Source organism: Ixodes scapularis, unplaced genomic scaffold (genome assembly GCF_016920785.2).
Source record: "Ixodes scapularis isolate PalLabHiFi unplaced genomic scaffold, ASM1692078v2 PGA_scaffold7__128_contigs__length_106722199, whole genome shotgun sequence".
Lineage (NCBI taxonomy): Eukaryota > Metazoa > Arthropoda > Arachnida > Ixodida > Ixodidae > Ixodes > Ixodes scapularis.
The window spans coordinates 59,919,230-59,933,187 of NW_024609882.1; the positions used below are offsets into that span (position 1 = coordinate 59,919,230).

Consider the following 13,958-nt stretch of genomic DNA (forward strand, 5'->3'; position numbering starts at 1 on the left):
TAGACGAGCATTACAAACGAGGCGTTAGCGACATCCACCAGGTGCTCTTTGCTAATCGTTTAATTCGTTTTAAAATTCCTTTTCGAGACTTTTTTAACAAGATATTGGTATGTTTCATGTGATACTGCTCTTTTGAACACATATAGACCAAAAAATGAGCGCCGAAATTTCCTTGTAGTATCCCTTTAAAGGGACCATGAAATGACCTTTTTACTTTTTCCAGATAACTTTTACATTAAACCGTCAATGTTCACTGAATGCCGAACAGGCATCCGTTTTCGTCTCGGTTTATTAACTTTTACACAAAAAATTATTGAAATATCGACTTTTTCATTCTCTCCAACTGACCGCAAAAGAAGCCGTGACGTAGACCGTTTCCGGAACCGGAAGTTCTCTCGGCAGTAGGAGAATGGGAGTGTTAGCGGCAACGAGTTGGGGTGCGCCGGTAGGTTTTACTGCGCTGATGTCACCGACGTATTTCCTGAATCGGCGCCTCTCATCGCCGCATCGCAGCTGAGCGAAATTCAATGAGATATGTTGCGCTACAGCGACAGCATGGGACTAGTCCCATACGCCGGTATGCCTGTTGGGAAGTGCAGCGAGTCTTTCGGTGAAGACTCCAGAAGTCAACCACCCTGTCATTGTTGGCAGAAGGGCCGGCCCGTGTCAGTCGTTTGCAAAGCGACGTAGATGGCGTTTTTCGCGGCCTCGGAGATGCAGGAGCGAGCCGACGTTAAAAAAGATACGTTTGAACTACGAGTGTCAGCAAGAGCCACGTAAATACCTGCTTACACTCGGAGCGGACGCGCGCGCTTGATGGAAGTCTTGTATTCGCGCTGTTGGTAAGCGCTTCGGGACCGTTCTTTTACGATTGCAACTCGATACTGACGCGACACTCGGCAAAGAAAGGTTGGACCGGGGTCGACAGTGACGTGCAGTCTGTCAGAATAAAAATGGCATACCAATAACAAAGTGTACATACCGTGTTACGAAGGCAATCCATACGGCGTTTATTTCAGCTCTATATCACACAAAACAAGAAGATAGAATCGACGAGAGTCCCTTTTCGACGAGTGTTCGTCAACACTGCCTCGGAAAACAAGGGGAAGAGATTGACCTCCTCACCTCTTAATCTAGAATTGAGGTCAGTGATCAAACTATAATACGGGAAGGGTCCACAAGGGTCGCGCGGGCATATTCCATTTAGCACGCCAGCCGGTCGTAGGCAGACGGTCTTGCGACGAAGCAACGCAGCGCCGAGTCGGAATGCCTGCTAGGCCTATACGCTTCGTCGGAGTCGGTGAATCCAGCGTTCTTGTTCGTCGTGGTCTGTTTTAAGTACTGTTTTCTTGCTGCTTGAAGTCGGCACGCGCGGGAAGAACACGTAGAAAAATAAACGTTCAGTCAGTCAGAGTTTTGAGAGGAAGGAAAACAAAGAAAATAAATGTTCGTCGGTCGCCGTCACCCAAGTAACTGGCGGCCCTGCCCTACTGCGCACGCGCAGTAGTTGCTTCGTTTACCACACGATAGATGGCGCTTGGCTCTCAGCATTATCAAATTTGGCAATTTTCGCCACACATCTCTAATTATGCTACAAAATGTGGATCTGAATATTATTTAACAAAACTTTTAGGAAACATTCGCCGGCTATTTATTGTTTACGATCGCGGTGCTGGTGAGGTAGGCTCTTACCCAATAGGCGATGTGGATTCGGCTGACGTGCACCGATTCGGCGTATGCATCGTAGTGAACAGGCGAAGGAAGGAAGGCGCAAAAGAGTCCAGTTTTCTTTTAAAAGTTCTATAGCAAATAATTTTTTTGGGCTCCCTATTTTTGTGTTTTTGTGTTTCTTTTCACACCTTTTACGACGTGCGGTGGATGAAACTCGATTTTAAAATCATTTCATGGTCCCTTTAAGGCTCGTTCACAGAGACCCGTTTTCATACGTTACGTTACGAAAAGTCACTGGGAAACCCAAAGAAAGGGCAGGAAAAGACGGCATAGTTCTAAATTTCAAGCTCATCTAGTTTCAGATATGTACTGACAAGCTCAACTCTTAACTGTTGTACCTTTGATTTTCATTCAGGTAAAATATATGTTACTGTTAAACGAAGGGATGTTGGGTCGTATGAACGCGACGTTATAGACGTTAATGTAGACTTTCTTCTACAGTTGCGTCGAAATTAAATAACTGAATTTCATTATTTTGGTACCTGAAAACAAAAAGTGAATTGCCCGGAGGATAAAAGAAACTATATAATTAATCGTTTCACGGCGTGAATAGTGTCTATTGCCAGAACAATGCGGAAAATATATTCTCAATTTAGCTGTTCAAACTGGTTCGAACCGGTTCGAACCAGTATGAACCGTTATTTTTCGCTCCCCGCAACTGAACCGGAACCGAACCGAAAGCCGCGGGAACCCGAACCGGAAACGTACCGATAAAAATTTCGGTTCGACACTCTGCTGAGAGCATCGTCTTCGAGGGTACGGACGATACTTCTTCTGGTTTACTTGTCTGGGCATAATGGTGGAGTCCACGCCTCATTTTACAGTGGGAAAAGGGGGGGGGGGGGGGGGGGGGTTAGACCATCTGGTCTAAGTAGTGCTGACAGAGAGTGAGAGAACGCGTAAAAGTGGTGTGATCCTTTATTGTTCTGTGAGGCGAATGGCCACCGCTTCTCTCTCTCTCTATGCCCTCCCCTTCCCTGGCCTCCACGAATATTGGCATGAAAGTGAGATCCGATGAACGATGGATAACCCGTAAGCGCCACTTTTTCTCTGACTGGTCGAGTTTTCGGTCATGGAGTGTGCGTCGTCTCCATGGCCATCTCTTAATGAGATGTTCAAAATTCAGGGCATCAACGATAATGGAAACCTAGAGTTTCAGTGCATACACTCTCAAGAAAAAAGGGTGTAAAAAGGGTGTATCGTTACACCCTTTGTCCCATACAATACACCCCAAAATTTCATTTCGACGTACAGAGCCCTATATATAGTCGAACAGACGTCCCCAAGTATTACGAGGGACTTGATAACGGTGCGATATAACTTCTTAAGTAGGTAAAGTACGTATCAAAGGCCACATAAAGAAAACACCGAGTTTTTACAGTAGGGCCAAGAAAACCCCGATTATTTTTTTGTATTAAGTACAACGTACATTAGCTATTTTAATAAGTTGTACCACACGGCTATCAAGCCCCTCGTAAAATTTGGGGCCGTCTGTTTGACTGTAGGGCGCTGTACGTCGAATTAAAGTTTTGAGGTGCATGATATGGGACAAAAAGTGAAACGATACACCCTTTTTTCTTGAGCGTGTACTTTGCTTGCGAAAAAAAAAAAGCTAAAAAAAAAGCACACACATTGTTCTCACCAAGAATAACACACTCTAATCAACGGAAACACATCCAGGTAAGCTGGGACACCTGCATTCTGCATTGGCTACATTGTAACGCTAGAACCAAGTTTTTCTTTTCTTGTGAATAACGGGCGAAACACCCGAGCCAACACGGAGCGTTCCTGGATCGCTTCTTTAGCTCCGAGTCTCGTAGCGGAGGTAGACGCTGCTACTGAGCATGCGCACCGCTAGCTTTGTCTGCAGAATTCCAAAGATCATTTCCGGAGGCCGTAAGCTATCGGGATGGCGGGTGTGGTTGCAGTTTTCGGTGCCTTGTTAGCTTACTGCTGAACAAAGTACACCGACACTCTTTCTCTTCAATGCAATATTTTATTTTTACATTGACTACCATAATACGGGCGTATGTGAAAGGAAAAGTAGTGTTGCGGAGCATTTAAAAAAAAATATTGTTTTTATTGTTTTCTGGATAAGTGCACGGAAAAAAAGTAACGTTAAAGTAATTTGTAACGTTACGAATAAAGTAATCCGTTACTTTTCAGCGAAAGGAATTTGTAACGGTAATCCATTACATTTGAGGCTCGGTAGTTTGCAATTGTAATCCATTACATTTTTCAAGTAACGAGCACAAGTCTGATTTAATTGCAGCTTTTTGGAGGCCACCAAAATAGGATTAATATTGTTTTTCTATTTTTAATATCGAATGTCTGCCTTATATCACCCACGACTTTGAATATATTTGGAATGCCGTAGACGACTGGAAGCACGCATCTGGCCGCCGCTATGTTTTGCTCGTGCGGGCAAGTACGTGCAATTACAAGCTTGCCAAAGCTACGTTCACGCTCACGCTGCACATGCTTGCACGCATTGGGCACCAGTGTGGCGTTACGCTTGCAATTAGTTATGTAAGGTTTTCACTGGACGCCATAGTTGAGGGCGATGTTTAAAGGGGTGGTGCAACGATTTTCGGACTTCGGTCAAAGATTTCTGGAAGTTGCCCCCTGACACTTCTGAAGTAAAGAACAGAAAACCGATTTCGCCTGCGTGTCCTAGTTGTTGCGTAAAAAAAAGATAAAGATGGGCATTTCGGGCACCCCTCAACTCACTCCCAGCCTTCAGGGTCACACCTGGTCGCACTCCCAGTGACGTCATTCGGAGTGCCGTGTAGCTTCCCGTGTGCTATCTCGGAGGACGCTTCCCCTCCCTCTCTCTGCGTACATTAGCGGGCGCTATGCTGCAGCTTAGAGCCGAGCGAGGTCACGCAATCTTTCCGCCGTAGTTCCTTCGGCTGCCACTTGGGGCTGCAGGTGGGGGAAAAAGCTCGACTTTTGCTTTGCGATTATGCAGCGGAATCGCGACATTTTTAATAAACGAGGTGTTTTCTCTATCCTCTGAGACACGATAAACAACGTAAAAATGACGAGATGCAAATTCTTTTAATCATAAAATCGTTGCACCGCCCCTTTAAGCGCATGCATGATCAGAACAAGCTCACATTAACAGCCTGCTAAGACCGGTAATCATGATGGTGCGGTAAGCACGTTGCAAACGAACTGTAGAAGCTCGCCTTGAGCACGCGCTCAGCAGCCGCGCACACAGCTATGACCGCCTGTAAATACTCACTATATTTTGAACCCTATAGGTTACCAGGGAAAGAGAGTGAGCGCGACTGAAACCGGCTGATTCTTGGCGGAAATAAAACGAATTTCGAGCGATGAAAAAAACAGTTAAAGTGGAGGCGAGCTGGTGTAAGTTATGCATGATGAATAATAAATAATTAGGGCTGTGTGGGTTTTTGCGCAGCGTGTAGTTGGTCAGCCATTTCAAAGTTGCGAAGAGTCACTCGCTGTATATGGATGAGCAATTTAGCCCGTGCAGTACCACCGTTAGCCTGGGGTCCTTAACGTGCACCACGCAGTAGTGTACACGACCGCACGCCGGCCCGATGCTCATCTAGATTGAAATGGGCACGGGTGGGGATTAAACCCGGAATCCCTGGGTTCTGCAGCGCGAGTATACATGATGGTTGAAACCTGAGACTGTGATTTGAAAAGCTGAAACTCGTGAAGGAGGAAGAAAAAGGGACAGACAAGCTAGGGCTGGGCAATTGATCGATTAACCTTCCGATTAATCGATTAAGGCTTTAATCGCGATCAATTTTTTTAACCAGTTAATCGGTTAAAATGAGGCGAACAAAAGTAAATAAATATACGTTTTTTTCCTTTCTCCTGGTGCCGTTCCCTCTAAAACGAACATACAAACTTGCTCCTTGTTCACCTCGTAGGTAACACCCAACAAACAAATCATTCGTCGTGAGTCACGCGGGATTGGAAGAAAAAAGCGAAAACAGAAGCAGAATGAAAGCAGGCTTTACGGAAGTCCGGTGACCTCGGTCATGAATTTGGACGCGCTCTTTTTGAGCACACGCAGCAGCTTTTTTTTTTTTTTTTTGAAGGCACGCAAGCATGTTGGCTTACGGGTTTGCAGCGACAAAGCTAGAGCTCTTCCGAAGGCTGCCTTGATCCCCATTGTGGGTTATGCTCCGTCCTTGCGGTCGCTACAACGTGACCTCGCTCGTCTCTCCGCTCGTTCAGCGTGGTGCAAAGCCGGCCGTGGTCGTGGCTTGCTTCAGTATTCGACCCTGTGTTTTATTTGTGTGGTTGGAATTTCTCTCTCGGCGTCGCTTTTGCCTCTTGACGCAACGACCTTGGCGGACCTGCACTGCCCGTGGCAAAGTGCTTCCAGATGTTCCCCCTAGGGTGCCTACATGTTTCCGCCGCTCGTAGGCACCCTAGTTCCCCCGTTCTCTCGTCGTCTTTGACGAGTTGGCGCCGCGCGCAGCCGGATGGGCTCGTTTCCCTTTTCCCCGTAAAAAGGGGCCTTTCCTTCGCCGGGGATTTTCTGTTTGTTGAAAGCTTCAAGGACGTCGTGGAATTAGAGCGTGCGGGTAAAGTTACATGAACGACGAAGATGTTTCATCCTGTTTTTGTCCTTCATGTACTACTCCTATAACACCTTCAGGGACGTCCTCGACGGATCGACGCTCCCCAATTATCCCCGTCTCCCTTGCCCCCGTCTTTCCTCTTCCCTTCATGTCGCGCCGCAGTCACTTGTTTGAGAAGTATCTCATCACAACATCCTGCGCAGGCATGGACGAATACAGGAGTATGAAGGGCAACCTTTCAGGGAAATTTGGGTTTAAAGTAAACTCCGCGGGCGAAGTTTTTGACTTAAAGAAATTTCACTGCCTCATCTGCAAGAAAGCTTTCACATATAGCGGAAGTGTAAGCTCGCTTCAATACCATCTCAGAGCTAAGCACCCAAGCATCTCGCTGCAACAAGAATCATCTGCAAAAAAGCAGACGACTATCGACGTTTTCTCTTCGAGGCCGGTTTCTCTGAAGAAAGAAGAAACTACTGCACAAGCCCTTACATCTTGGCTTGTTTCTTCTAGCCGGCCTCTCAACATTGTGGAAGATCACGGGCTAGCGAAAGTTCTTCAGATTGCCTTGGGTTCTCCGTCTTACCAGCCGCCGTCTCGTCGTGCAGTGAGTGCCAAGGTGGATGCCCTGTATACCTCGAGACGGGAGCGTCTTCAAGCAGAACTCTCGGCAGCCAGCTTCATCAGCTTAACAGCGGACTTCTGGACCTCCATCGCCAATGACGCCTACCTCGGGATAACGGCGCATTGGATCGACGACGACTGGATGCTTCGATTGGCAACATTGCAGGTGAGACATGTACCTGAGCGCCATACGGCAGAACAATGTGCCAGTGAGGTATTGGAGACTGCTACAGATTGGGGAATCGTTGAAAAGGTAGAAGCTGTCTGTACCGATAATGCCCGCAACATCTGTCTTGGGGTGGAGAGAGCAAACTTTCAGAGTCTGAAGTGCGCAGCTCACACGCTTCAGCTGTGCGTCCACAAGGCGCTCAGCGTGACGGGCGTGGAGCGACTGCTAGCCGCCTGTCGTCGTACTGTGGGCCACTTTAAACACAGTTCGAACAACCAGGCCGTCCTTTTAAAACATGCCGCTGAACTCGGAGCACCTAAGAAGAAGCTTCAGCAGGACATCGCAACACGGTGGAACAGCACGTACATATATAACCAGCCTGCTTGAACTGAAGGAGCCTTTGCGCCGCTCCATGGAGGACAGCAGTACCATTAAATCGTCGATTCCCCACCTCACAGACGTCGATTGGGACATGTTGGAGCAGCTTCGGGAAGTTCTGAAGCCCCTGCTCGACATTACTGAGCTCCTTGGAGGGGACAAGTACGTTACTCGGTCTGTACTTATTCCAGCCGTAAAACTGCTAAAGAATAAAATGAAGACAAATGACTGTGACCCTGCCTTCATCTGCCGCTTCAAGGCCATGCTTGTGGACTCTATCGATGAGAGGCTTAGCGCGTGGCCGCGGTACAACGACTATGAACTGGCAACGTGTCTCGATCCTCGTTTCAAGAGCCTCGCATGCATCGAAAAAGATCGCCGCGAACTTGTGTGGGAAAGGCTTTCCCAGCTAACACATGCGTCTTCGGACGACGATTCTACTGATCTGACGCCCAAGAAAAAAAGAAAATACGTTTTCTCGGAGGAAAACGAAGAGCCCACCATCTCCTGCCAAGTGTCGCTTTATCGATCGATGGCCGAGGTGACGGACGATGAACTGGACCCCCTACAGTGGTGGCGAGCTCAGGGCTCCCTGTTTCCTCAAATTGTGCCAATTGTGAAGAGGGTGATGTGTGTCCCAGTCACCTCAACGCCCTGCGAGCGTCTGTTCAGCGCAGCAGGGATGATCGTCAACAAACAAAGAAACTCGCTCCTGCCGGAAAATGTCAACAAACTTCTTTGCCTCCGCAGCTGGGGTTGTGATCTGTGAGTGCGTTACATCAACGTTTATTCTCAATTAAGTTTGTATATATGCGCCGTTTATCATACAATAAAACAAATTGTAAGGACAAAATGTCTACTTTTGCTTTTTACTAAAATCAACCGATTAATCGATTAATTAATCGATTAAAGGGTGGCGATTAATCGGGTTAAAAATTTTAATCGACGCCCAGCCCAACGTCTCTGAGACGTTGTCTGTAATTTTTTCTTCCTTTTCACGAGTTTCCACAGTCTCAGGTTTCAATCATCATGCAGAATTTCGAGTCACAGATTGTGTTCTGAGTAGTTGGTCTCTTATAGGTCATGCTCAAATAACAACCTCTGCGAGCATAAATAACGATGTATAAAAAACGTTGTTGTTTCTCGACCGTCAAAGCGACACTTCTTGAGCTTCTCTCCATTGTGAGCGAGTGTTTTTTGCCTGAACATGATAGAACTTGATAATTCACAGACTAAACGCTAGTGATTAATCGATCACAAAAGTTTAATGTGCGCTAATCTTTACTGTGATCCAATGGCCTCGACCTAACTAATCAGAGCGACGCGTGAGACGCAAAGCGTCGTTTGCGTTCGCGTCGACGCTTTCGCGCCTGACGGGACCATGTTCCTCTCACAGGGGAATACCGCACGAGGGAGTTCAAATTAGATTCGGGCACGCCAATGATCTCACGTTTACTAATTGCGAACGCTTCATATCGTTTCCGCAGTTTCTTTTGTCTGGAGCGGACTCCAGCGGCGATATGAGTTCAGGATCCCCTGAGGTTTTAGGGATCGTTTAATTAGCGCCACATCGGTCAGTCTGACGTCGTTTGAGCATGTGGCGATCGCTGGCTGTTATTATATAGCCTGTTGGTTTGGGTCAAGGTGGCGGAACCGGCCGAGTGGGCGCACCTATTCCCCTCGACAACGCCATCCGTACACAACATCCATGCAACATTCGCAAAAAGAGATTTTGTCGCGATGTTGCGGATACCTCTGTATGCAACGCGCATTGTTCTCAAAGTAACGTTACAAGGATCTTATGATACATGCTGCGGCATTATATGACATTTACAACGTATCATAAGCGTTGCTGACATGCTCTTTGCTACCTGGCAGAGCTATTGACTGATTGAACGCGAATTCCAGCCGCCCTGTGACATACATGCTCGGGTTCAATATGTGCTCCGCGCTGGCCCTCAGTACGTGACGTGTAAACTTCAGCAGTACGGCCTTCTATCTAGGTAGTGGTGTTGTGGTGTACACGTGTCGGCCGAAAGAAAAAATGAAAGCCGTTTACAATTCCCTGTAACGCCGGTTAGAGCGCAGCTCTTGAGGAGGAAGATGGAAGCGTACTGAGGGATAGGTGACTCCTTGAGGTCACGTGACCTCAAGGGGGTCACGTGACTTCAGGGGGTCACGTGACCTCCGGGGGTCACGTGACGTGACCCCATGAGGTCACGTGACCTCGGGGGTCACGTGACCTGAAGGGTCACACGACCTTAGGGGGTCACGTGATCCCCAGAAGTCACGTGACTTCAGGGGGTCACGTGACCTTAGGGGGTCACGTGACCTCAAGGGGTCAGGTGACCTCAGGGGGTCACGTGACCTAAGGTGGTCACGTGACTTCAGGGGGGTCGCGTGACCTAAGGGGGTCACGTGACCTAGGGGGGTCACGTGACCTGGGTGGGTCACGTGACCTCGGGGGGGGGGGTCACGTGACTTCGCGGTTACGCCGACGCCGACGGCGACGCCGACGCCGCTCAAGCCGGAAACGGGCCCCTAAGAGCTGCGCTCTAAAAGGCATGGCGTTCAGCGATGGTGGTACCGCGGTGTGAGGATCGAGCTCCCTAGCTCTTGGACGATCGGCTTCAGATTAAATGTACTGTCGTGAGCAAAAGTCTGGATAACACGGGAGCGCCGACCGAATTGCATCGCCGCGCTCCCTGACGGCGCGGCGCCTGGTGCCGAGACCCGCGTAATGCGCACGCGCGTCCTTTCTTATCTGCTGGCTCACTCGTTCGCTCGCTTCAACGCGATGCGCTCCTGAGCGATTAAATGGGCGCTAGGTGCCGCCCCGGGAACCAAGATTCCGAGAGCCTCGCTCACCGCTCGGGACGAGCTCGCGTGCTCCGCGGCACGCGCCGTTCGCGCATATCTTTCCCGCGACTCGGCGACGCGTTAAAAACTCTCGCTTATGTTGATGCAGCCGCAATGAATTGTAGAACTTGTTTTCGCGTACTCGAGGCAGCCTTGGGCTTCCTTCCGAGTGATCATGCACGCGCGCTAAAGTGGTGAATGACGAGCAAAAAGGAAACACCAAATAAGAAAGAAATATTTTTTCAACCCACCTCCCAAGAAAAAAGAAGAAACAAAACGGAAGGAAAAAGAGGAGCTGGTTCAGTTTGGGTGGCTTGTAATTTTTATATTGTTGATAGCGTCAGAAAGAATCGAAAAAGCATCACTTTCCTGCAAAATGTTGCAATTCTGTTGTGTAATCGCAAAGCAGAAATGGAAATATTTCCCCTCTGCAGCCGTCCGCGGCGGCCATGGGAAACGCGCCGTGACGGTGACGCGGGGATCGCTGCAGCTCAACGCCTCACGAAGAGCAGTAGAGAGAGAAAGAGTAAACATCCTTGAGGAGAGCGCTCGGAAACCGGTGCATCCTCACGTCGACGTCACTGAGCACGTCATTCGGAGAGTTGAGGGGTGCCGGAAGCTTGAATCTTTGCTATTGTTTAAAATTATAATTAGGGCACACAGACTAAATCGCTTTTCAGTTCTTTACTTTAAAAGTGTCGGAGAACAACTCCTATAATTATTTGGCCATTGTCCGTAAATCGTTGCATAGCCGCTTTATTTTATGACTTCCGGTACAAGTCATCACAGCTGATGTCAAACTGAACATTTTAAGGTCACTTCGCGAACAACCATGCTGAGAATTTGTGGCCAGTACCATGTTTTTTTTTCGTTGTTTACTTGACTTCTTGACCCTTTACAACGCGTGCATAATCAATTGAGCAGCAGCTGTTTGCATTGTAGCCGGGGCATATATAGGGGGAAGCTTAAAAATAACGAATGGAGGGAAGCGACAGTTTTTAACGCGTCGCCGAGTCGCGGGAAAGATATGCGCGAACGGCGCGTGCCGCGGAGCACGCGAGCTCGTCCAGAGCGGTGAGCGAGGCTCTCGGAATCTTGGTTCCCGGGGCGGCACCTAGCGCCCATTTAATCGCTCGGGAGCGCATCGCGTTGAAGCGAGCGAACGAGTGGGCTAGCAGATAAGAAAGGACGCGCGTGCGCATTGCGCGGGTCTCGGCACCAGGCGCCGCGCCGTCAGGGAGCGCGGCGATGCAATTCGGTCGGCGCTTCCGTGTTATCCAGACTTTTGCTCACGACAGTACCTACAGCTTCCTGACGTGGAAGTGAGGTGCAAGGCTCTTATATCGCTGGCATTTCACAAAAATTAGATTTATTCACGGGCCGCAGACCCAACCTCGTATGCCGGTCTACGACAATCCTCCAGATGATAGCCATTTTGATAGGAACTAGTGCGCCTCCAAATTGGAGCGCTTTCGTGTATGTCACATCGCCTTTTTTACGGCATAAATAGAGGAAGAACGGAAGGGAAAAGCCTTAGGGAAACACGCCTTAGGGAAAATTTACGGCTCCCAGATTTTCTTACGCTCATCGGGTAAGCAACCCGGGGGCCGGCTAGAGGCTAGAGCGAGAATCCATGAGGCGTACTTAACTAAGCCTCGCCCCCCCCCCCCCCCCCTTCCCCCCTCCCCTCTTCCCCCGATAACCAAACGATGTGACATTTACGAAAACGCGCCAATCACGAAAATAATCCCTGGAGAAGGGGAACAAGAGGGTAAATTGAGCGTATGGTTTTCTCATGAACTTTTCCCAAAGAGCTCGATATTCCAGCGGACGGCAATGTTACGGCGGTGGACGTTCATCCGAAGTTATTTGTATTCGCAGCAGACGACTCTTGACCTGTTTCTCCGAGCTTCGCGTCTGGCGCAGTGACGCACACGCAACCGTGACGTGGTGTCAAGTTCTTCGCTCCGAAACCCTTATTGGGTCGCATGGGCCGTAACCTCCCCAGTTCGCCAAGTTATCCTGAAACGGAGCATGGTGGCACGAGTTTTCACTGTGCAAACAATGAAAATTCAAATTGGGCGTGGAGTGCTTACACATGCAGTGAGAGGTCAGTCTGCCTCTTGAGATATGTAGAGGCTGGTTCACGCAGGATGAGAAATACAGTCAGTGCTCTATGCTGCTGACCTAGAGCCTTTAATGGGCATCACGCAGTATTGACGATACACGAACGCAGTTCACGCTCACACAGGAGCAACGCCAAGCAAACAAGAACAACAACAACAACTAGTCGAAGTAACGTTGATGGGTAGTACTGTCGCAGTTGAAAAATTGTAGCCCAACTTAGACCTGCAAAGTGAAAAAATTCCAAGGACACCTAAGCACTTCTCATGAGTTGGGAATGCGAAAACACGAATGTCTCTCTTCCGCTCGCTTAGTTCGTCTGCGATGTACTGGCGTGGACGGGCACTCCCCGAGGTTGTGGCCGGCCGCCGAGCGGGCGCTCTCGTAAAGCGGCCCGTCGCCAAGCCAGCAAATAGCACTTTTAATATGCCCAATGTGAGTGCTATAATCAGTGTCTTTATATTGAAATGGCTGAATCGATTTTTAGTAGATACTTCACAAAAAAAGAGAGGAAAACGACAATTTCGAAGGAAAGTATATACAGGGTGTTATTTTTTATTCGAAACAGATTTATTTTAAAAAATCCGTAAAAGATGGAATGATACGGTTTGTGAAGGTGAGTTATACGGCCAGGGGGACATTTTATAGGGGGCTAATCGTAACGATCAGTTGGCTAATTAATTAAAATTCGTTAATTAACTTTTTAATTAATGAAAATAGACATATGGTTCCAATTAGAAACTCGCACAGCGTCACCGAAAACCACTAAATCAGTCATTTTCAGAAAGTCTTTGAGCGCGTGAGAAGCGTAGTAGTGCACTAAAGTTACGACTCGTGGAGCAGGTACAAGGCTGGGGCTAGATAAGAGACGGAAAAATCGCGCGGGCGCCTTACCGCAACCGCTAGCCTTGTACCTGCTCAAAGAGCGGTAACTTTAGTGCACTACTACGCTTCTCAGGCGCTCAACGTCTTTCTGAAAATGACTGATTTAGTGGTTTTCGGTGACGCTGTGCAAATTTTTAATTGGAACCATATGTCTATTTTCATTAATTAAAAAGTTAATTAACGAATTTTAATTAATTAGCCAACTGATCGTTACGATTAGCCCCCTATAAAATGTCCCCCTGGCCGTATAACTCACCTGCACAAACCGTATCATTCCATCTTTTACGGATTTTTTAAAATAAATCTGTTTCGAATAAAAAATAACACCCTGTATATAAAAACACCAGGAGAATCACCAAAGCAAAAACAAATCAATCAGTAATCAGTCAAATCAATAACAGCAAAATCAATGGACTCAATTACAGTCAACAAAACATAAATTCAGAAAAAAAAAAATAATTGCTAGAGGGCTGCTACTGATTAACTTTTCCCGAAAAGCATTTTGGCTCTTCTTTTAAGCTTAAAAACTTTCTATATTTGGAAAACAATCAAGAATTGTTTTTGAGAGGAACCTTCGTATCTTATCCAAAGCTTCGTTCAAGACCATTCTGCGCATCCGCCCA

The 13,958-nt window shown here is 47.9% G+C and overlaps 1 protein-coding gene across 1 annotated transcript; it reads left to right on the forward strand.

Moving 5' to 3' along the window:
- The first annotated feature begins 7,469 nt into the window (after window positions 1–7,469).
- Window positions 7,470–8,321, forward strand: LOC121833231 (zinc finger BED domain-containing protein 4-like). Its single transcript, XM_042286367.1, has one exon. It carries the CDS (start codon window positions 7,502–7,504, stop codon window positions 8,234–8,236), a length of 735 nt encoding a protein of 244 aa, XP_042142301.1. The 5' UTR covers window positions 7,470–7,501; the 3' UTR covers window positions 8,237–8,321.
- The last annotated feature ends 5,637 nt before the right edge of the window (window positions 8,322–13,958 follow it).

Excerpts from the sequence above, each read along its gene's own strand:
- LOC121833231 (XM_042286367.1), top strand. The coding sequence starts at position 7,502 with ATGGAGGACAGCAGTACCATTAAATCGTCGATTCCCCACCTCACAGAC.